Genomic DNA, 23,625 nt, shown 5'->3' on the forward strand with positions numbered 1-23,625 from the left:
TTTTGTACGAGTGTACAAATTTATTTTACACATACATTTGTTTGTTATGCACACAAGCATTTTTGCTAGTTATTTCACTCAGTGTATTTGTTTCACCGTGTGAGGTTATGGGTTATGGAAAGCAGATTTTAAAGAGAGTTCAAGTGAACCTTTTCAGTGAATTCAAGTTGAAGGAAACATGTATAACTATCAGCATTTACTAAAACTGGCTAAAGTGCGCATTGTCCACAAACAACCCCTGGTCAATTTCTGTCTGTTATATGTGCATGTTGCCAAATTAAAGACAATATGTTGTTAAGGTGTTTTATAGGGTTCAAATGATACAAAACACAAAGTCTTATCTATCCACAATTTTACATATATGGTTTAAATAACTGAATGGAAAAAGAAAACAGTAAAATTAGCACCCCAAGGTTTTTTATCTTCAAAAATCCAATTTTATTTGAATTCCTTTATTTTATATAAAATATATAGTGATCCAACACCCCCAAAATATTAGAAATAGTAGTAAATATTAATGAGTCAAATAAATACAGTTGGAGTCATGATTTCCCCCTTTCACATTATTTTTTTAAAGTCTGACCTCGTCCTCTCAGTAAAGCTGTTCAAACACAGACGGAATGAAAAAGCAACTTCCAAAGTCCAGTAGCAGCCAGACTGAGCAGAGCAGCCAACATGACTGTGAGTATATTCTTAAATAATTCTAATTATAACGTTGACAAAAACATGTATGTAATTTTATCATTACATTTCTTTGTACAGTAGTTCTACATTAACTTTACGCTTGGTGAAAATTGACACACGCTTATGTTATTTGGGTATTAACCCTGTAATTGCTATAACATTGTTTTGGGAATTTTGTTCATGTGAATTGTTCCCCATTGTGGTGCAGATAATTATAATAAAATTGCGGTTTCTGTGTATATCACTGTATTAAAGGGAACAATTTGATCAGGGCTTGCATTCACTGTCTGGTATCAGCATTAATTTCTTCAGATAAAGGCAAATGCAAACCTTTTCAGATTCCCACTTATACTCAGGTTTACAATGTGAAGGTATGTTGCTGTCATTTTATTCAATGATTTTAGAATATAGCCTTTGCACCTAAACAGTTTCTAAGCCAAGCTACTGTACACTGAATACAACCCCTGTTTAAATGTTGTGTCTACAGTTTCTTTCAGTAACACTATAGGATCAGCAGAATCATTAACACTTCAGCAGCAGACTTTTTGCTCCATATCTTGGATAATCACTGGTTATCTTACCAACCTCTTGCATTTCCAGAAGCTTCTGAGATTAGAACAACATTTTCTAATGTGTTTTCCCACATAATACAGTTCATTAAAATAGGATTGGCTGAATATGAATCAAAATACACAACCATGAGATATCTCTTATTTATGTGAGAGGGTTATCCTCTCTGAAAAAAGCCCAGACAGAAAATTTTATACCAGCATACATTTTCATCTGATTCTATTATTAAAACAAAAGCAATTGTCATGCCTACCAGCATGGCTAATACAGTACAACTCAAGAGCCTGAATACAGGGTTGATTTTAAACACAGATAAGTTATATGATCATTAATGTCTAGCTAATCTAAACCCCTCACTACAGCAATGTATATTATAGGTAGGGTTTCTGATTAGGGTTTAAACGGGAGTTTAAACACCCCCCGATACAAAAAAAGAAAAAAATGAAATCTGTAAAACGCTGTAAATGATTGCCCAATTCACCTTGCCTTGACCCCTTTCCCCGTTGAAAAAAAAAAAACAAAAAAAAAACTACAGTACAAAACCAAACAAAACAAAAAAAGAATCTGACTGCAGTTGTGCAATGTCCCTCCTTCCTGACTTGTAACTTGCATTGATTCGTTCTGGATACTTTAAACCCACCCCAACTACTGAGTGGCAGCAAATTCCTAAATTTCTATTGGAGGATTGTAACATGCGTGCGTGATTTAAAACGATATGTTCTTGCTCGCGAGATTTATTAAGTTATATTACAGTGTTGTAGGTAGTGTTTACACGCTCGTGGAATTTAAAACAGAATTAAAAATTGCGGTCAAATGTTAACAAATGCAAACACACAAAACCCCAGAAGAATATTTCTGTGACCAGAAGGATTTCGTTGTGGGAGACAGCAAAGGAAAGATGGTACAATCGAAGTGTGTCAGAAAAAAACGAATGTAACCTGGCAAAAGCAATCACTATATAAAAAGTGAAAGCCCAGAAAAAAACAAACGATTTACATATAACTTGAAAATAGTTAGAAATACGCACCAAAAAAAAGTAATTAATAAAAACCAAAAAACAGAAGCCCAAATTATAGGTTACAAAATCTAAGGATGCTGTATTACAGCAGCCATAAATAAAATTAATAAATACATACCAGGGTAAGGTTGCATAAGCACGCTTTATAAATGTAAATGTACGTGCATTTTATGCAAATACATTTATGCAGGTACTGTATTATGTTCTTGTGCATGTTGTGAGGTATATTTTTAAGATTTAATTTTAGTTGTCTGGGGCATTCAAGTCCTACACAGTAATTAATTCAATTAATTATATCTTAATAACAGTGGTATTCAAGGTTCCCGAATGCTCAGTGCAAATAAATCAAATTAAAATACCCAGATTAAAGTTTCACTCAATAATATATTTAATATACCTTTTTGGTTCAAAGATGCTAATGTCAGAGCTTTAGGTAAGACAAAAACAAACACCTTTTGAAAAGTAAAAATAAATTACTTTGTTTATTCAGAAGTTTCAAAAATTCAATAATATGAGCATTATCGGAACTGGAATTGAAAGTATAGGCCTTTTCAAACATGTATTAATAACACTTTTCATTAGAAACATTTAAACAAAATGAATTACATAATGTATGAACTATTTAATTCAATAAACTGCTTAGTTATCGTCCATGTTGAAAATGTTTTAGTCAGTTCCAGTGTAGTTTAGAAAAAAGCAATGATGCGATGACCGTTGTCACAATTTTGTAGAAATTAATTTGAAGGGGAATGCAGCAATGTTTTTGTAGACACTGCTTAGCTGTTTTGAAGAATTTAACTTGAAGAAAGTTGTCCGAAGTACTTTGTTTTCAAGCAGACTGAGATACATCTTTTTCCAGCGATTACTGGATTAGGTACAGTTTTAAACTGCAATTTTTACTAATATTTATAACAAGGCCTTACATTTATTTTATTTTACTTTATTCATTCATTTATTTATTTATTTATTACCTCCACCCTGCTATTAATTTTTAAAAATAAAAATGAAAAGGAGCATAACTCTCTCCAGATATTTTACTGTGTGTTTAGAATGTTGGTTAATTTTTCCTAAAGAAATTTCCTCTCTACTGTGTTATGGTGGCTGAATGTGCACGCACAGTAACCAAAGCGGAGACTTCTTTTTAGAGTTCCAAAACACAGTCACTCTTGTTTGTTCACCCACTCCTTACTCTCCAACTAGAGTTAGAAATAAACAGACTCTGTATACAGCTGGTTAATGAGTTAATGAGATAACCACCAGTGAACCATCAAGGAATTGTTACATTTGATTAGGATCATTGCATTGTTAATTTGACATATTTTACTAAACAGTGACCTCTAATGTACAGATACTTGTAATTACAGTTTTACTATCCACTGACAGGAAAGATATACCTTGATATTCCTAAACATATGTACCTGTTCCAAACATATAACAGTGTGTTCCAGTCTTGAAGTTTAAGCAGTTGTCTATTAAGGATGCTGGCCAATTTTCGCCTGTTACCACTTTTTAGATTTGTGCCTACAACTCCATAACTGTAGGGGTAACATGCAACTGTCTTATATCAAATGAAAGGTCACAAATTGGGCTTTCAAATTTAAAAAAAAAAAAAAAAAAAAAAAAAAAAAAAAAAAAGGAATGTTCTTTTTTTGGGTGCTGATATGCTGGAGGTTGGTGTTGCTTCCTCCACTTCTGAACTGTAATTATAAAATAAAACATAAATAAATACATAAAAGCTTATGCTACACACAGTATTATATGTTGCCATCTTGTGTAAAGAAAGGGCATACCAACAGATAAGACACACCTGCTGTAACCTGAGGCTTTGTAAACAAAATTCTTCTCAGGAGTGTCATCAGGTGCCTGTAACTCTACACCAAGCTGTGCTTACAAGCTGCAGCAGAGAAGTGTGTCTGTGCAGTAAACAAGGCACAAACATACTTTTGCACCCTCATTCACACTTTAGAATAGATCAAATACTTTTACTACACTCAACATATTGAGTTACAAGCTGCAGCAGATTTGAGAACTGTGTCTTTTCAGTAAGCAAGCAAGGAACGAAATAAAAATACTTTTCACACACACACACACACACACACACACACACACACACACACACACACACACACACACTTATTCACACATCATAAGTATAGCTGAAAGACTACCACACTCAAAATATTTATTTTATAACCTGGAAACAAACAAGAGAAAAAAGAAATGGTAACACCATGCATTGCGCACAGTGATCAGCTAAGCAAAAAATAATGCCATAGGTGCATGTAGTTTATTAAAAAAAACAACTAAACAGTAACAGTTAAATTTAGAAATAATGTATATTTACATCATATAAAGAGAAAAAACAATATGCTTATATGAACAATTAAGCAATTAAGGATCTCTTCCTTCTACAAAGTCCTATATATATAATTCAAGTCTATTCTGAAACTTCAACGCAGACTTGTGAATGCCAGAATTGCTGGAAATAAAGAAATGATGCATTATTTAAAGAAGCCCCAAGGCTCCTCCTTCCAGAAATCTTGCAAGTGTCCATAATACTGCCTGATTAAATCGCCTTTAAAGCTATGACCAACTGCTGGGTAACTTGTGATGATGTCACACCAGGAAGAAGACACAAAGTACTGCAAAGTATGAAGTGCTGATGCGCGTGTTTATTAAATAAAAGATTTAAACAAAACACTTTCCAAAACAAACAGACAAACACAGTGAATAAGTATTGTGCTGGTGTAAAGCCAGCACGAGTAGCAGTTGTTATTATATTCATACTTTTAATTTCTGTTCCTCCTCAAAATAAAACCCAATCCCTAGTGATATATCCCTGCCTCTTGTGCAGCTGTACCTGGGCTCGAGTACTTGTTAGTCATTCAGTCAGACCCAGGCACATTCTGTGTGTGAACTGTTTTGGCAGGAAAGGCAATGAATCCTTCCCTGCCTACCTAAAACACCTGTGCACCCATATATTTTAAACAATAATAACCCAACACAAAACAAAATACCCACTGGGGCAGGATGTACCCCACCTCACCCTCTTTCTGTATTTCACCACTTTTAACTGGCACACCTGACCCGTGAGGGTCCCAGCCAATTTTGGAAGACTAGTAGAATCTCTGGCCTCCCAGACAAAGTCTGCAAACAATTTGTTCCTTGGCCTGTTAGAGAACAGACTTTGCAATAAACCTTTTGGCTAGAAAATAAAAAATATTTTAACTTTATATAAGTCCTATTAGGAATGACTTATATATTTAAACATACATTGTTTTTCTTCTGCATAGATGCTGGCTGCAATGGAGTTGCAAGCCGCTCCTCAGGGACTGCAACTTGAACATGAAACTCTGTTCACTGCAGATTCTGTTTCCTTCCTTGCAGAGTTAATCTCAGCTTTTGACAAACAGGTTGATGAGGTAATTTATTTTCATCTTTATTGAAGGTCTGTAATTCTATTTCTTAGGGATCAATATACAACGACTGAAACTAAAAGCTTTCTGAAAAACAGTTTATTTCAAATAAAAAACTTAGTTGTGTGTAAATAAATAAGCTTTGAAAATAAAGAACAGTTTTATGCCCTTAATGGTTCTTTACTTTTTATTATTATTTTTACATTGAGATTTTTTTTAACGGGATCGCTGAGAATTAGAAATTTAATTTAATCAATACAAAAAAGATCTTTTCCTTCTATCCCCCTAATTTATATATTGTATATGTTATGGTAAAAGTCAGAATCTCGTAAGTCTTAAGTTTTACCGGTAATAATAAGGGGGTAAATGTCTGGAATCAAGAAGAAATAGATCGCTTTTCAGACATTTACCGGTTCGCTCATCTTATGATTTACCGAAGCGTATTGGTAAATACAGGTATGTCGTCGAAGAGTGTATTTATTCCTGCATATAAACTGGCAATTACCAAAATAATCATTAATGTCAAAGAATATATGTATTTGTGCATATGCATTTTCCATTAAGAAAAGAACCATGAATGAGCTTACAGTAATGCACAATTGAGCAATTTAAACTACAAAATAACATTCTGTTTTAAATGCAAATTAAAGCATTAGGACCTTGTGTCTTTCTACAGAAAATCACACGTTGGTTATGGCACAAAATGACACAAGTACAGGCAGTTAATAGATATATTTACTTACTTATTACAGCATGGTAGACTCTTGTGGCACCTGTAGTTACACAGGACTCAAAAGCGAGACATTCGTCACTGGCCAAAGGTACATGTCTGAAGTAAAGTGTTATCATGTTTCTTTCAGACATTTACCAATAAATCTTAATATTTTATTCTGACTTTTACCGTAGCATATATATATATATATTCCTTTTTTTATATTCTCTCTCTCTCTCTCTCTCTCTCTCTCTCTCTCTCTCTCTCTCTCTCTCTCTCTCTCTCTCTCTCTCTCTCTCTCTCTCTCTCTCTATCTCTATATATATATATATATATATATATATATATATATTCTATATAGTAATAGTCTATTGCAAAATCAGGACAGTGTCATTATTTCATTATATCCAAATGTTTTGTGAAATATGGCAGTCTGGCTCTGAGGATGTGGTATATACAGTATTTTTAAACACTTTAAATATGTAAAAGTCCTTTTCGGTTGGTTTGATTGACATGACTAGACCTAGAAAGCTTGGAGAATAGTGCCTGTCAGGGTCTGTGAAACCAGCCATTAAAGTGTGTTGTTTGCATACTTCTAACAATGATTAACTTGTGTTTTGCTTTGTAATGAGGTGTGTTTAAACTAACCTTATTGTACATTCAGCATAACACAGTAATTTCTGCTTCCATTAGTGTGATTGTCATAAGAATATCAATAATTTAGGTTTTCTTTCTTAACATCCCTGAGACAAACGGATATATCTCATAATCCAGGTTGTATTGCCACTTCAGTAACTAATGTTGTAGTTTTGAGGCCTAAATATGTTTTACTTCTTTTTTTTTTTTTTGCACCCATATCAGTGCCAAACCAAACTTTTGTGAAAATGGGTAGTTCATTTATCATCAATTACACATTTAATTTAGGATCTTTGTCCTTAATAATAACATAGCAAATCTAAATACTGAATCCAAGTTTAATGTGAAAACGTTCTCAGCCTCACTGTTGGCATACTATACAGTACAAGTATTTAACATGTTGTACAGATTTTAAGGCACAGAGTTGCTAGGAAGCTGGAGCTGGAGCAGGGAGGTCTCCCGGGGTTCTCCAGCCTCACCTCTCACCTCCGGGAGGACCGGACCTGGAGGGTGCTGCCTGTACCAGAGAGGCTGCAGAACAGGCACGTGGACATTGGAGACCTCGCGCCATCTGACACTGAGCGCTTCATTCAAGCTTTGAGGTCAAAGGCTCAGGGGATCCAGGTAAATCAATTCTGTATTAACCTCATCAAGTAATATTTTGGTAAGCACTTTAGTGCTGGGGTAAGGGGGAAAGGAGATTGGACTGCCTTGGCTTCACAAGACTACTGCAGAATGCAATGAAGTTCTGTGTCTGGGCCCCAAAAAGTCACACTTTCCAAATAACCTTCATGGTAATGCATTCTGGGACAATGCAAGGACAAGTGCTTCAACAATAGTCTGAGCCATTGGTAGAATGGTACCAAAGTGGTTAAATGTTCACATTTTGATGTACCAATGATCTGAAACACACCTGCTAGGGCTTCTTATGGTTATTTGTATTACTTTTCTGTTAAGGCAGTAATATTGTTTGAGGAAAGCAGGCTATATCTTGGTGATCAGCAATTGGTCATGGCTTTTATCTGACAGATTGTGGGCCTACCAACGTATACAGCGTGTAATGAACTTTGTTTAGAGGTTATTTCTGAATGTTAGTTTTACTTTTTCATTACACATAGTGGTCATTAGTTTGTGTTTTTTCTGGGTGTGAATTTTGTTCACTCAATATGTGTCAAGTGTTACTGTTTAATTTACGTTTTGTAATTAGTGTTTACTGGGCCTAACCACCAAACTCATATATTCAATTATTTTTTCATAAATGAGGTTATGGGGCCACACAGATGTGAATGATAGCCCTGTTTAACGAATCTGCCCCGGTTGGTTATTTTATGGTTGTGAGAGACAAATGAATAATAAATTAGTGCTTTCATGTGCCTTATATCTGATAACTCAAATCAGATTAGCAAGGATTTCAGATAATCAAAGTGCTGAGAGTGAACAAGCTGCACTTCTAGGGAATGAACTGACTTTTTGGTTAGAGTCCAAAGCGGTGCATTTTGTTAATGCATCCATGTTACACAAAGGTCAGGCTTGGTATGTATTTAAAAGAGTGAAACAATCCCTTCTGCTGTGTATTCTTTGAGTCTTGCTTTATTAACTGATCGGTTCTGGCTGAACACGCAGTGTAAATTTTACATCATTGCATCTGCAGGTTGATTTTGATGATGGAAACTGCCCTACTTACTCCAATCAGATCAAAGGCATTTTTAACGTTTGCAAGGCAGTTCGTCATCAGTTCCAAGGTAAGGTTAATTATGCCAAGTTGGTTATCCTGCATTGCTTGTTTGTCCATGTCCTTTATAAAACACAGAGTTTGAATTCAAGTTATCAGGTCAATGCCATGGTCATAGTGTTAGGACCTTGGTTAAACGCTGCTTATGTGGTTTAACTATTGTATTGTCTGCAACAAATGTTCTACAGTTTAAAGTAAAAATATGTACTAAAACTTGTACTAGCTATGAGTATGATTTTAGTAGACTTTTTTATTTTTATTTTAAAAGGAACAGCTGTACACTGTTCCAGTGGAAAGACCCATTCAATATTAGCCCAGTGTCAGTGAAGCTGAATTCTGTGAACACCACCTGTAAAACCTGGAATTATAAACAGCTCTGTTGAAGGACACATTTCACCATTCCAGTCTTTGACTCAGGAGTTATTTAAATAGTCCATGTTTTTCAAATAGTAATATAGTTTGATATTTACTGGTTGGCTCATTAAACAAGTCTAGGAAAGTGTAATACATTGCAAACAAATTGTATTCATCAAAACAGACATTGAAGAAACATTCTTTAAACAACTGTCGAGTCAGAGCTTTGTGAATTAGAGTATTTATTTTAGACATTGTTTCTCAGGTGTGCCACCCATTTCCAAAGCTCCCGTCTTAATGCTCAGACCCAGAGCGTGGAACATGGTGGAGCACAATATGATGGTACTGGCTTGTTACTCATTTGAGTTCATCGTTATAACCTTTTTTTCTATGCAGGCCAGTAGTTGTGTATGAAACTTTTTTCTTTTTTTAGGTAAATGGAAAAGAGGTCCCGGGACCCCTGTTTGATTTCGGGTTGTTAATGTACCACAATGGAAAGCTGTTACTAGAAAACAAAAGCGGGCCCTTTTTCTACCTCTCAAAGGTGGGTGGGATGTGTAGTGCTACATAAAAGGGTGTGTAGATCAATCATTTATCATTTAACAGACACAGTATTGTTTATGGGTTTGTGTTTTAGGTTGAAAGTTACCTTGAAGCCAGACTCTGGAACAACATATTTGTTTGGACTGAACAAAAGGTAAAAAAATGTTTGATCTGCTGCAGTATAAGCACACAGAAGTAAAACTGTTATGAAACAGAGAATCATGAATATATTTTACTTAAAGGAAGTAAACCACCTGACGTGTTGTATAGCTGAATGCATAGCAGTTGAGTAAAAGAGTGATTGACAGCGGTTTTGCAAATGAATGACCACGTTGCTATCTTCAAGGAATACAAGGAGTCTCTCCGTTTGATACATTGTTATTAAGGAGTGATGTGTGTTTCTTCCTGTAGCTGGGGTTGCCAGCCTGCAGTATTAAAGCCACCGTGTTAATTGAGAGCATTCTCGCCACATTTGAGATGGACGAGATCCTGTTTGAGCTGCGCGACCACACTGCAGGGTTAAACTGCGGGATCTGGGATTACTCGGCATCCTTTGTCAACAAATTAGGTGAGAGAGCTCCCAGCAAAATATCCATATATTATTATTAACCTAACTGAACGCAAGCTTCCTTCCATCGGTCCCAGTGGCTATTAAAAACTCGGAAGGCACTATTAACTAAACACAAGAATAAGATATACTGAAAAACGGCTTTCCTTACAATGAAAAAACAAACACCTTATTACTCAAAGGAGTGCTCACCAAGGTTTTAAAACACTACTTATTAGCATTTCCAGCATCGCTGATCCCCCTTTCCTTTTTAGGTTTTTAAAAACTTCCTGTGTGGAAAGACACCTGGGTTGATTGCAGCTTGACCATTGGTTGATAGTGATGTGTATGCCGGCCATAACATTTATGAACTTGTATAGCGTTGTTCTAAATTCAAAGTGAAATGTAAAATAGAAGCAAACAAAAGATTTTCAACAGAAAAAATGGGCCTGGTAAGAAAATAGATTTTAAAACCTTGATTAACAAGGTTATCAGAAATTCTGTAAATTCAGAACTGAGCTTCAATGGTGTCGTACATTCAGAGATTGCAGAAAATGGATTTGAAATGGAAAGTTCAACTCCACTATATGATTAGGTGGGAGGTGAAAAAGGTACTGAGACTAATAAACTAGTGGTGGGTTTGCTGTTCTCAGGCGATCGCTCAGCCTTCCTGTTGCCGGACCGTAGTAAGTATGTGAACATGGAGAAGCTGTTTCTGCAGAGCTACATGGACCTGCTGGTGCAGACCTGTCACAAACGGGGAGCCCTGGCGACAGGGGGCATGGCAGCACTGCTGCTACCCAGCGACACGCAGAGCGCTGACTACCACAGCGTCATGGCAACTGTGACCAGGCAAGGAGGAGGCACTGTTAACCAAAATAAAACAAATATGGGAGGAAAAAAATGAGCAATTGTCAAGTGTATCTTGTTGTTAAAGTGCTCGTAGCTGAACTCTGTTTAGAATAAATCAAGCTCTGGACAATGCATGGCACACCTAGGTACAAGTAGAAATGGCTGTGGACATACACAATAGAAAGTGATCAATCTGTTTTCTGTCCTTCTGAATTAAATGATTTTGTTTTGTCTCTTCCTCTAAGGTTAAAGATGCTAGAAATCAATGCTGGCGTGGACGGATTTATGGTGTACGATCTCAAGTTGATTGAGCCAATGCAAAAGGTAATGTGTTTGTACAAAGCTGTCCCAGTCTCAAGTAGCATTTCAATGCTCCCAGTTCTTAGCTCTCTCAAACAAGCGGACTGCATTGGAATGATTGTGCTTTTATATAGAGCTTCAGGTTTACCAGAATCACAGGTCCAAAACTACTTACAACCCTCTTTAAAACATCCAAAAAACTGTACAATCAAACCTGGGTTTGATTGACAACTTGTAATTTAACATTTCAAACGAGACACCTGGATTTAAAGTAAACAGAGATTTTATCATCTTTGATCTTCTTTGTTTTGTTTTATTTTATTTTAATCTGTTGATCATGAGCATATGAACATTCAATCACGTCTTGCCTATTCCATATACAGTGGCTTGCGAAAGTATTGACCCCCCTTGGCATTTTTCCTATTTTGCTGCCTTACAACTTGGAATTATAATGGATTTTTTAGAGGTTTGTATCATTTGATTTACACAACATGTCTACCACTTTGAAGATGCAAAATATTTTTTATTGTGAAACAAACAAGAAATAAGACAAAAAAACAGAAAACATGAGCGTGCATAAGTATTCACCCCCCCAAAGTCAATACTTTGTAGAGCCACCTTTTGCAGCAATTACAGCTGCAAGTCTCTTGGGGTATGTATCTATAAGCTTGGCACATCTAGCCACTGAGATTTTTACATATTCTTCAAGGCAAAACTGCTCCAGCTCATTCAAGTTGGTGGTGTACAGCAATCTTTAAGTCATACCACATATTCTCAATTGGATTGAGGTCTGGGCTTTGACTAGGCCATTCTAAGACATTTAAATGTTTCCCCTTAAACCACTCGAGTGTTGCTTTAGCAGTATGCTTAGGGTCATTGTCCTGCTGGAAGGTGAACCTCCGTCCCAGTCTCAAATCTCTGGAAGACTGAAACAGGTTTCCCTCAAGAATTTCCCTGTATTTAGCGCCATCCATCATTCCTTCAATTCTGACCAGTTTCCCAGTCCCTGCCGATGAAAAACATCCTCACAGCATGATGCTGCCACCACCACGCTGGGATGGTGTTCTCGGGGTGATGAGAGGTGTTGGGTTTGGGCCAGACATAGCATTTTCCTTGATGGCCAAAAAGCTCAATTTTAGTCTCATCTGACCAGAGTACCTTCTTCCATATGTTTGGGGAGTCTCCCACATGCCTTTTGGCGAACACCAAATGCGTTTGCTTATTTTTATCTTTAAGCAATGGCTTTTTTCTGGCCACTCTTTCGTAAAGCCCAGCTCTGTGGAGTGTATGGCTTAAAGTGGTCCTATGGACAGATACTCCAATCTCAGCTGTGGAGCTTTGCAGCTCCTTCAGGGTTATCTTTGGTCTCTTTGTTGCCTCTCAGATTAATGCCCTCCTTGCCTGGTCCGTGAGTTTTGGTGGGCGACCCTCTCTTGCCAGGTTTGTTGTGGTGCCATATTCTTTCCATTTTTTAATAATGGCTTTAATGGTGCTCCGTGGGATGTTCAAAGTTTCGGATATTTTTTTATAACCCAACCCTGATCTGTACTTCTCCACAACTTTGTCCCTGACCTGTTTGGAGAGCTCTTTGGTCTTCATGGTGCAGCTTGCTTGGTGGTGTTGCAGACTCTGGGGCCTTTCAGAACAGGTGTATATATACTGAGATCATGTGACAGATCATGTGACACCTAGATTGCACACAGGTGGACTTTATTTAACTAATTATGTGACTTCTGAAGGTAATTGGTTGCACCAGATCTTATTTAGAGGCTTAATAGCAAAGGGGGTGAATACATATGCACGCACCACTTTTCCGTTATTTATTTTTTAGAATTTTTTGAAACAAGTTATTTTTTTTTGTTTCACTTCACCAATTTGGACTATTTTGTGTATGTCCATTACATGAAATCCAAATAAAAATCCATTTTAATTCCAGGTTGTAAGGCAACAAAATAGGAAAAATGCCAAGGGGGGTCAATACTTTTGCAAGCCACTGTATAAGTTATTTTACATAAAAATCTCAAACTCTAGAAACATTGATTATAACTGATATTTTTTAAAATAGTTTAAGGTGCGAGTGTTGGATCACTATATACTGTACTCGCTTATAGTTCACATTTAATGTACTTCATTTAATTAATCTATTAAAGCTCCTATATGTGATTAATCAGTCTTTAAATATGATTTTTTTTTCCCTGTACTGCCAACATATCATTAATTATTATTTTTATTGTAACATTAAAGACTTGTTGCGGTAGCTTAGCAATTCACTCAGTATTAAAACTGCACACAGACAAGATGACCTAATTTGAAATGGTAACGATCCTTGGCGGTCGAGACCTCAGACATAGAAAGCACAGTAAGTTATGGTTTTACTGGGGTCGGTTGATGCAGAGTTCATCTATGCAGATGACTGTTCTTGATATTTGATCTCTGTCTGGTGTGAAGGCATCAGCACTCATTTGTACTGGGTCCAGCTTTTCCAGGAACACACGCTAGGCCAGAATCAGCTTCATGTTCTCCGGGAAGATGTGGTTGTCACGCCTGAGGACTTGCTGGCCATGCCTTCAGTGAGTACACTACCTGCTATTTTTTTTTTTTTTTTTTTTGTGGTGATTATCTAAAATAGTTCAAATATTTACATGACTCGAGTTTGTTTAAAATAATCATTTTAATGCTTGTCATTCAAACTTAGTGTGGAATTCGACTAGCAGCTTTCTTGTTCCAGATTTTAATGTAATTCACTTCTGGGCATTAAAAAATGACTAGCCAATGAATATGCCCCTAACACAGGCTAACATGTGACTAAAGTTATGTTTCAAAACTATCTTCAGATACAAGGTAACGACCCATTGCCAAACCCAGTCTAAAGAACAATGCTACCAGAACATGAATCACATGATTGTGAATGTTCACCCTTGTAAAAAGTGCTGCCTGTATTGATGTCAGTGAATGGAAAAGCTCTCCCCACACTAGTCTACCACTGTGCCTCATCCCTGGCCAAGTTTTTTTTTACTGTCCATTCTCATTCAATCATTGGCTTCTCTCGCAAGGAACACTCGTTAAAGCTAGGGTCAGGGTTAGGGTCAGTGGTGGCTCATGGCCAAAAAAAAAAAAAAAAACTGGAGAGAAAAAGGCAGAGGGATACGTTGTGAGATTAATAATTAAATACAGTGTAGTTTACAGTTAAATGTGCAAATAATACTTCTAAAATACAATATGAGGTAGGATGCAACAAGTTAGGATTACAGCAAGTTATATCTACAATGACATATTAGTAGTGCACTAGTGCAATGATATTGAGGATCCAGTAATGTGGTGCTGAGGTCCGGTAAGTCCAGTGCATCAAGGTAGATCAAGAGATCTACAAGTGCAGTCTAAACAGGGTTTTCCCCCAATTTGGCTGTTAAACATGTTTTCTCCACTAGCCAACTATATTATTCTAATATACTGAACTGTTACACACTGCCAGCATATGTAATGTACACACTGTAATGTTCTGTTCCTTTCTGTTTTCCATACTCTAATTCCTGCCTGTATTACCTGCTGTACTGGTGTTCCCCCGCTCTGTATTTCCCACCACTGCATTGTTTACCTCTTGCCTGTGTCAGCCTGCGTGTGCGTGTTCTGTGTCTCCACTGTGATTGGTTGTTGTCTGGCTGTGCCCTGTCTGTCTGAGTTGTTAAGGCAGGAGAAAGGCAGAAAAAATAATCACGCACGTCCTATTGACTTAATTTGCTAAACCATAATAAATGACCAACAAAATAATTATCTACTGTATAGGCAAAATAGAGAGTAAACAAATACACCTGGGGAAGAGCTAACATAATATAAATATGACTTTCAACAAACACTAACAGAGGGGAAAAAAATAGATTTGTTCCCAGAGAAAGGAAGTGGTATCATAATATGAAACTTTGAAAATATACTGGTATCTCACTTTACTAACGCTACCATTGTCACAATGCAACAAGCAGACGGACGAGCAGTGTCTTCTGGGAACAGTAGTTTATCTGGGCCACGCTGAAAGGTGTTTCCAATCAGCAGAAATGCAGAGGAAAACTACAACTCCCATAATCCACGCTTGTCAGCAACGCTGGCTTTGATCAACTTTGGTTTAATAGGGACTAAACAGTCATAAAATTTCCCACGCTATCACACAGTGACACAGGTTTTTTTTTTTCTACCGTCCTATATCTTTTTTACATTTTCCTACTGTTATAATGGATTTCTTCTTCTGGTCAAATTCTCCTGCCACTACTCCAAATCGTACATACTCAGCAGAGCAGTGATTCAGCAGGGGACAGGAGGGTTTGAGTTGCTCCTCCAATTAAAACCAAGAATCAGACTGCCATTGCTAGTACTGTAATGTGTGTGGTTATAGCAGAGAGGGGTGTGTAATGGAGACTTGACTCTTGAGTTGTGGGGTTTACAGATGATGTCTGAACAGGTGTGTCTTGAGGAAGCACTGGAAGGTTGAGGGATGAGAGCAGTTTCAGTGGTGTGTGCTGGGCAAAAACCAGATTGGAGGGGGGTTGAGCAGAGTGTGTTGACAAGAAAGCAGAGAGCTGGCGATGTACCGCTCGCTTGAGGGTTTTAGACAGAAACGGGAGAAGGGAGACAGGACGGTAGTTCTGGAGAGATCAAGGGAGGGTTTTTTTTTTTTTTTTGGGGGGGGGTGTGAGCGTGATAGAGTTCTCTTTGAAACTGGGGGTTTATAACTGAAGCAGGGAGCAAAGATCGGTCGAGGGATGAGGGGCCAAAGGGAGTAGAGACAAGAGGTGAGGGAGGAGAAAAGGGTGGAGGTAGCAGAGTCTACAGAGCGTCGATAGAGGGAACAGGTTTTGACGGAAGGCAGAGTAGGAAGGGGTGGGAGCGACAGAGAGAAGGAAATAAAGGAGTGACCAAGAGGGCGGGGGGAGGGGGTCTTTGGTGAAGATGAGGTCCAGTTGACAGCTGGCTATGTGAGTGGGGTGGGGGTTGGGAGATAAGGAGCGACAGAAGGTAAAGGAGTGAAGAAGGAGAAGTCCAGCAGTGGTTAGGGTTGGAGAGGTGGATGTTGAAGTCACCTAATAGAACAACAGAGGTGGAGGGAGGAGAGGAGGAAGTCAAGCTCATCGAGACCGAGTAAGGGGTCCATGGCCAGAAGGGTGGTAGAGAACAATGAGGAGAAGGCGACAAGGGTAGGTGATTTCAACAGTGTGAAACTCAAAGGTGCTAACAGAGAGAGAGAAGAGAGCAGAGGGGAGACAGAAAAGAGCAAGGATCATGGGAGAGGACATAGAGAGAGGAAAAGGTGGCCAGAGTGGTAGTGTTATCAGGGGAGATCCAGGTTTCAGTGAGAGCTAGGAAGTCAAGAGAGAGGTGAGAGTGAAGGCAGAGATGAAGCCAAGCGACAATTCCAGAGGGCACTAGAGGGGGGGGGGGGATGAAGTTAGAGGAGTTAGATTTGTAGCAGCAGGGAGAAGCCAGAGCACGAGAACAAGAGGAGAGGATTATGGATATTAAAGTTTGTCATGGTAGGAAGCAGTAGAGGAAAGGTAGTAGAAATGGTTATGGGAGAGGGTGGTGTTGAGAGGGAGGTGAAAACAGACAGGTACAGGTGGAGAGCATTAATTAATAAAAAGAAAATATGAAAACCTGGTCTGGAGTTGGAGCCTTCAGTTTGATGCTTGGATTGAAGACTTTGCAGCCAGTCATTGCTGGCCTGTCCTCGTGTGGACTACCAGTTTAGATTACCGGTCCTTCGCTGGGCTGGCTGGCTGAGTGTTGGCGCTTATATAATGCCCTGGAGGCTTACACAATAGCTTACAAATTACCCTAAATCGAGTCAGCTGTGCCCTTTTGCAAGATGCCAAGTTATTGATTCAACACAACTCGCTCATGTTACAGCATCAGACTGGCAATAACTCACTTTGCAATTAAGACAAACCAACAGTTATTTACTTACAAGAGCGATGAATCTAGTTGAATCTAGGGTTTTGGTTGCAATCTTGCATTTTAGACTATTTTTGTGCTATTGAACATTATTATAATCTAATGCTACACAACTAATTTTTTTATATATATATATATATATATATATATATATATATATATATATAATATATATATATATATATATATATATATATATATATATACATATACACACATACATACATATATACACAGCTCTGGAAAAAATTAAGAGACCACTGCAAAATTATCAGTTTCTCTGGTTTTACTATTTATAGGTATGTGTTTGGGTAAAATGAACATTTTTGTTTTATTCTATAAACTACTGACAACATTTCTCCCAAATTCCAAATAAAAATATTGTCATTTTGAGCATTTATTTGCAGAAAATGACAACTGGTCAAAATAACAAAAAAGATTCAGTGTTGTCAGACCTCGAATGAATGCGAAGAAAATAAGTTCAGATTCATTTTTAAACAACACAATACTAATGTTTTAACTAAGGAAGAGTTCAGAAATCAATATTTAGTGGACTAACCCTGATTTTCAATCACAGCTTTCATGCGTCTTGGCATGCTCTCCACCAATCTTTCACATTGATGTTGGGTGACTTTATGCCACTCCTGGCACAAAAATTCAAGCAGCTTGGCTTTGATGGCTAGTGACCATCCATTTCCCTCTTGATCACATTCCAGAGGTTTTCAATGGGGTTCAGGTCTGGAGATTAGGCTGGCCATGACAGGGTCTTGATCTGGTGGTCCTCCATCCACACCTTGATTGACCTGGCTGTGTGGCATGGAGCATTGTCCTGCTGGAAAAACCAATCCTCAGAGTTGGGGAACATTGTCAGAGCAGAAGGAAGCAAGTTTTCTTCCAGGACAACCTTGTATTTGGCTTGATTCATGCCAAAGCTGACCGATTCCAGCCTTGCTGAAGCACTCCCAGATCATCACTGGTCCTCCACCACATTTCTTGTAGGCCTCTCTAGGTCTCCGTCTAACCATTAGATGACCAGGTGTTGGGCAAAGCTGAAAATTGGACACATCTAGGGGTGCTTCAGAAAGGCTGGAATCGGGCAGATATGTCTTTGTGAAGGGCGCATGAATCAAGCCAAGTACAAGGTTGTCCTGGAAGAAAACTTGCTTCCTTCTGCTCTGACAATGTTCCCCAACTCTGAGGATTTATTTTTCCAGCAGGATAATGCTCCATGCCACACAGCCAGGTCAATCAAGGTGTGCATGGAGGACCACCAGATCAAGACCCTGTCATGGCATGCATGACAACACTGCATCTTTTTTGTTATTTTGTCATTTTCTGCAAATAAATGCTCTAAATGACAATATTTTTATTTGGAATTTTGGAGAAATGTTGTCAGTAAGTTTATAGAATAAAACAAAAATGTTCATTTTACCCAAACTCATACCTATAAATAGTAAAACCAGAGAAACTGATAATTTTGCAGTGGTCTCTTAATTTTTTCCAGAGCGCTATATATATATATATATATATATATATATATATATATATATATATATATATATATATATATATATATATATATATATACACACACACATATACATACATACATATACACACACACACACACTTTTGAGCACACTGTCTCCCTTGCCTCCTCTGGTTAGGGTACCCCAATCTGTTAGCAGTTAGCAGATCACATTCAATTTTTTTTGACTGCCAAACATGATTTGAATTTAAATTGTGAGGTTAAAAGGTACATAGCCCACTGATTTAACCTGGTATACCAAACCTATCCTTCCCTGAGTTCCCTATATTCACAGTGTGTTGGATAAAAATCGTTGTTTTTTGTGATATTAAGTAGATAAATTGTGTTGCAACGTAGAAAGTTTTTCATTTGCCCTATCTTTGTATTCCTTCAACTAGGGTGGTGTCACCCTCCATGGCCTGAGATATAACATAGCGGTGGGAATTCTCTTTATAGAGGCATGGCTTACAGGTGAGAACAACGCTCCAGTCTCTTCTTTAAGGAGCTATATGACGGTTGTTAGCAACACAGATGGTTCTTCATTGAAAAAAAATGTCTTGGTACACCCTCGCTATAACGAACCTGTTGGGTCCAAGCCTTTTGTTCGTTGTATTGAGGGGTTTGTTATAGCAAAAGGACAAGCAAAATGAACAATAAACTGTAGGAGTAAGTTAATGAGATGAGAATTACATGTATCTGTTTGTATCATGTATGCAGTATTCTGCCTTTGCTTTATCTAATTCGTTAAATAATTAAAACGCAGTACAGCAAGCACAAATCCCGAATTGAAGCTGAACGTTTACTCAAAATCAATCTGACACTAATCGTTTCAAAGTGCGCCAAAATTAATCCAACACCAAACTGAGCTTTTATTCCAAATAATCTGACACGAAAAGTTCATCAGATCCTCAAGTATTTATTTATTTAATCAATTTTGCTTTGCCATATTGTTGCTGAACAACCCAAAAAAGTGCCTTTTGACAACCTGTATGATTTTTTATTAAGAGTTGATTTCACTGTGAGGTGGCATCCCATGCGTGCAGACCGGGACGTTGACAGTGTGCATTTATATGATCTTTTTTTTTTTTTTTTTTTTTTTTTTTTTAATTTATTTCGGGTCCAGGGACCAAGTTAGTTCTAATGAAGGGCGTTCTAGCGAGGGTGTGCTGTACTCTTAATTGCTTCGAAAGTCTGATGTTTAAAGCAGATACATTTCATATGATTTAGTAACTTTTTATTTACATTTTATTATTGGTGCTTTAAGTTTTTTCACCCTCATTTCAGTTTTTTAAAAACTAAATTACCACATGCAGGCTTTTTTGTATGTAACTGGTGTCTATGTGATCATTTCAAATTAAACATAGGGTTAAATGTTGAACATTATTTTGAGACAGGCAGCAGCTTTAAGGTTTTGTTTCTATCAGGGTGACATTATTCAAATGGAATATACAGTGCTAATAGATCCTGGATTACCCTGGTAGTTGAGAAAGAAAAAAAAAAAAAGTTCAGTTTTAATCTAATTGAGCATGTGTTTTTGGAATTTACATTGGTCCATGGTCATGGCTTGGAAACTACAGTTAACTACTAGAGAGTCCATGTTTACATGCTGTATTTCCCCCTCCAAGGCAGAGGGCATTTCTTCTATCGTGGGCAGGTGGAAGATTCAGCCACTGCAGAAATCTCCAGGTCCCAGGTCTGTAACTACAATTATTTTATATAATTTGCTGAGAATTACAAATTATAAGGGACATTTAGAAAATGGGAGTTACAAGGCTTTTAAAATCAGTTGTCATACTTCTTACTAGTTTTAAATAAACTGAGGACTAAGTAAGTATAATGCTACTGAAAAAGCAACCTTTCACCTTATACCTTATTGTATGCAATTCAGATGGTCTGAAAATAGCTAGACCATTTGAGTAAATTGACCTACAATACAAGAAGTAAATAGGTATCAATAAGTTACAGTAACCTTGGACCTGAAATGTCTCCTTATCCCAAACTGGAGTTTAAAGAACTTAAACACGAGAAACAGGGAGGGCAGTGATACTGTTGCTATTGCTAACTACTGAAACTAAGCACTAAACTTGAGTGGAAGGTATTAGATATCTTTGCTGGCAAACTCATCAGCTTTTCATTCCGTAGGTTTGGCAGTGGATTCGTCATCAGGTAAAATTAGAAGATGATGACAGGGCAATAAGCAGAAGTCTGGTGAAGAGCCTAGTGGAGGAGATCAGAAGGGAGCTCCAGGACTTTCTGCAGTGCAACACAGAGAAGTAAGAGCTCTGAACCATTAGGTACAAAACACACATGCGCGTCTCAAATCAGGTGAATTTAATTGTGGTTTAATTTGATAGGATTTATGACTGACCACTTTGAAGCACACACTGTTAATGCCAGCCAGTAATAAAATGTTTGGGGTTCGTTAGTGCAACCCCTACACAAGGTTCCTTGGGGACTGTTACCAAAAAGCAGCAGTAACTGCGCCTGACGATTAACCTTAACTTTCCGGCATGGTGCGCGCGCACATGCACACACCTCCATATGACCCTGCAGTGTGTCTCCCAAAACCCTTCTGAGAATTTAACTTGTTAAACTTAGGAATGTTAGTTTCCCATCCTGTTAAAGCTATTATAAGAGAGGTGTCCAATCACAGTCCTGGAAGGCCATACCGCTCCAAGATTAACAGGTAATAATGAACCACTTCAGGGTCTGGATGGCAGTTTAAGTGGTTCAGAACAGGGTTGGAACAAAGCCCAAGAGTGGAACTTTGGCCACCCCTGCATTATAAGAAGACCTACATCACTTATTTACTATTACATATATTGGTTTATACTTACAACTATGTAAACACCAGGTTCGCACCTCGATTGGCCTGCACATTTTGTAAGGGACAATATTCTGGCACAAAAGGCAAATTTCTGAATGTTTAACACTTGGCTGACGTTTCATCTCAAACTATTCATATCCCCAATTAAGACAAGTATAGTTGTTCTTATTATTCAAATGCTGGTTGTTTAGAAACTCTCCATTTGTATTTTATAAACCTGAGAACATCTTACAAAGTAACCAAGTCTGCTCCTGATTTCTGAAGACTCACTGGGGGTTTGCAAAAATTATTTTTCTTGGGCTCTTGCAACGTTGTTTAATGAAGGTTTTGTCAAAACAGTCATCTGGCCCTCTAGATCAGACTGCCATCTGCGCATCCATGGCGTGGTGGTTTTGCCATGTGAAGTAAAATGACCAAACTATACAGGCTTAACCAATAACATCCACAGGTTCTACATCTGAGCCACAGCCAACTACTGATTTATTGCCACTAAATTTGCAATTTCCCCAGAGCCAAACAGAGACTAGAAACCGCCACTGCCATGTTCCTGGAAGTTGTACAGAAGCGTGATTTCCCAGAGTTCCTCACAACATATCTAAATTTGGACCATACATTTCTCAGCTCCAGCAACTAAGACCAGTGGATGGATGTGAGCAAAGTGGAACGAAGGCTGCTGCTACTCCTTAATAAAAAATCAATGCCGTCTAAACATGTGGTTTGTTTATGTGACCAAAATGAGACGTCAGGAATCACAGTAAATATCAAACAGCATATTACGCCAAACAAGATGCTCCCCGATTAATGTTTTGAGTATTTAATTAAAACTGCACAAGAGGGACTGGATGTAACTAAACCTTTTTGGCCAATGTTTGTATTGCACTGTATTAAACTGAATGAAATGCACCTTGTGGGTGTCCCAGGGTCTAAATTACCAGCCTGTCATTCCTTTCATCACTGAACTGAAGGCCAGGGTCTGAATTGTGCTCTCCGCAATTCCAGCAGATAAAAACTGATCAAGTAAAAATAAGTGGCGGGGGGCGGGAATACACATCCAAAAGATACTTTATCAAAACAGTTTATTGCATTGTATATTTGGTACCTCATGTGTTTGACAACAAGGGTATTAACTTTACAACTGAAAGAAGCTGGTCTGGTGCTTAAAAAAAAATTATAAAATAAAATTGGCCATTCTGAAAAGGTACAAAGTCTGGAGTTTGCCTGAAACTGCTGTGCAAGTACTATTCTCTATAGAAACACAAGGCTTCAAGTATTAAAAAAAAAAAACAAAAAACATTTACCTTACATGGTGTAACACATCCAGAGGGGTCTAGACTGAAATGCAGCTCATTGCTGCTGCATACATCTGGCTAGAACAGCCTGCAAAGGGACATCACTGCTGATCCTTGTTCAAGAAAATGAAAGGAACAATTCCAGTCCTGAGCCGCTTAATCTAAGGGGCATTCTCACAGAATTTAGTATAGTGGACAAATGCTTGTTGTAACTGAGATATTAGGCTGATTTATTACATGCAATAATTCAGTTTATTTTATTATTGTTTCTGGAACAAAAGAAAAGCAAAAAAATATACTGAATTCTGAAATTGTTCCTAAGATACAGCTGTATCACACACCGGTTTCTTTTTTTTTTTTTTTTTTTGTTACCCAAAAAACACACCAGTGCATTTGCCATCCTACTCTGGGTAACATCCTACTCTGGGTAACAACCACTTGTCTCCCCAGTTTCAGTAAGCATGGTCTTTTTCCTGTTGTCTTTCTGTGCACACTTCAACTTGGTTGGCAATTAAACAAAACCCTGGTGTTTAGCGGTTTGTGCTAGTCAGCATAGCTGGAAACCGTGATCTCTTTTAAATTTAGTTGGAAGTAATTTTGGCACGCACCTACTGTTATTTGTAACAGCCTCAAATATATTTTTTTTTTTCTTTTATAAATTAGTTTAAAACATGGGAAGC

At 37.7% G+C, this 23,625-nt stretch overlaps 1 protein-coding gene across 1 annotated transcript; it reads left to right on the forward strand.

Moving 5' to 3' along the window:
* The first annotated feature begins 650 nt into the window (after positions 1-650).
* Positions 651-22,837, forward strand: mlsl (malate synthase-like). The gene is made up of 15 exons (XM_041267549.1): positions 651-681; positions 5,566-5,694; positions 7,445-7,660; positions 8,688-8,778; positions 9,388-9,464; positions 9,556-9,666; positions 9,760-9,819; positions 10,077-10,233; positions 10,866-11,064; positions 11,310-11,388; positions 13,842-13,934; positions 19,228-19,300; positions 20,455-20,522; positions 20,972-21,102; positions 22,167-22,837. The coding sequence occupies exons 1-15, from the start codon at positions 676-678 to the stop codon at positions 22,288-22,290; spliced, it is 1,614 nt and encodes a 537-aa protein (XP_041123483.1). The 5' UTR covers positions 651-675; the 3' UTR covers positions 22,291-22,837.
* The last annotated feature ends 788 nt before the right edge of the window (positions 22,838-23,625 follow it).

Source organism: Polyodon spathula, chromosome 1, assembly GCF_017654505.1.
Source record: "Polyodon spathula isolate WHYD16114869_AA chromosome 1, ASM1765450v1, whole genome shotgun sequence".
Classification (NCBI taxonomy): Eukaryota; Metazoa; Chordata; class Actinopteri; order Acipenseriformes; family Polyodontidae; genus Polyodon; species Polyodon spathula.

Bases quoted from the DNA above. Each gene is read 5' to 3' on its own strand.
- mlsl (XM_041267549.1), top strand. The intron at 8,779-9,387 runs GTAAGGTTAATT...ATTGTTTCTCAG, and splicing joins AGTTCGTCATCAGTTCCAAG to GTGTGCCACCCATTTCCAAA. The intron at 21,103-22,166 runs GTAAGAGCTCTG...CAATTTCCCCAG, and splicing joins CTGCAGTGCAACACAGAGAA to AGCCAAACAGAGACTAGAAA.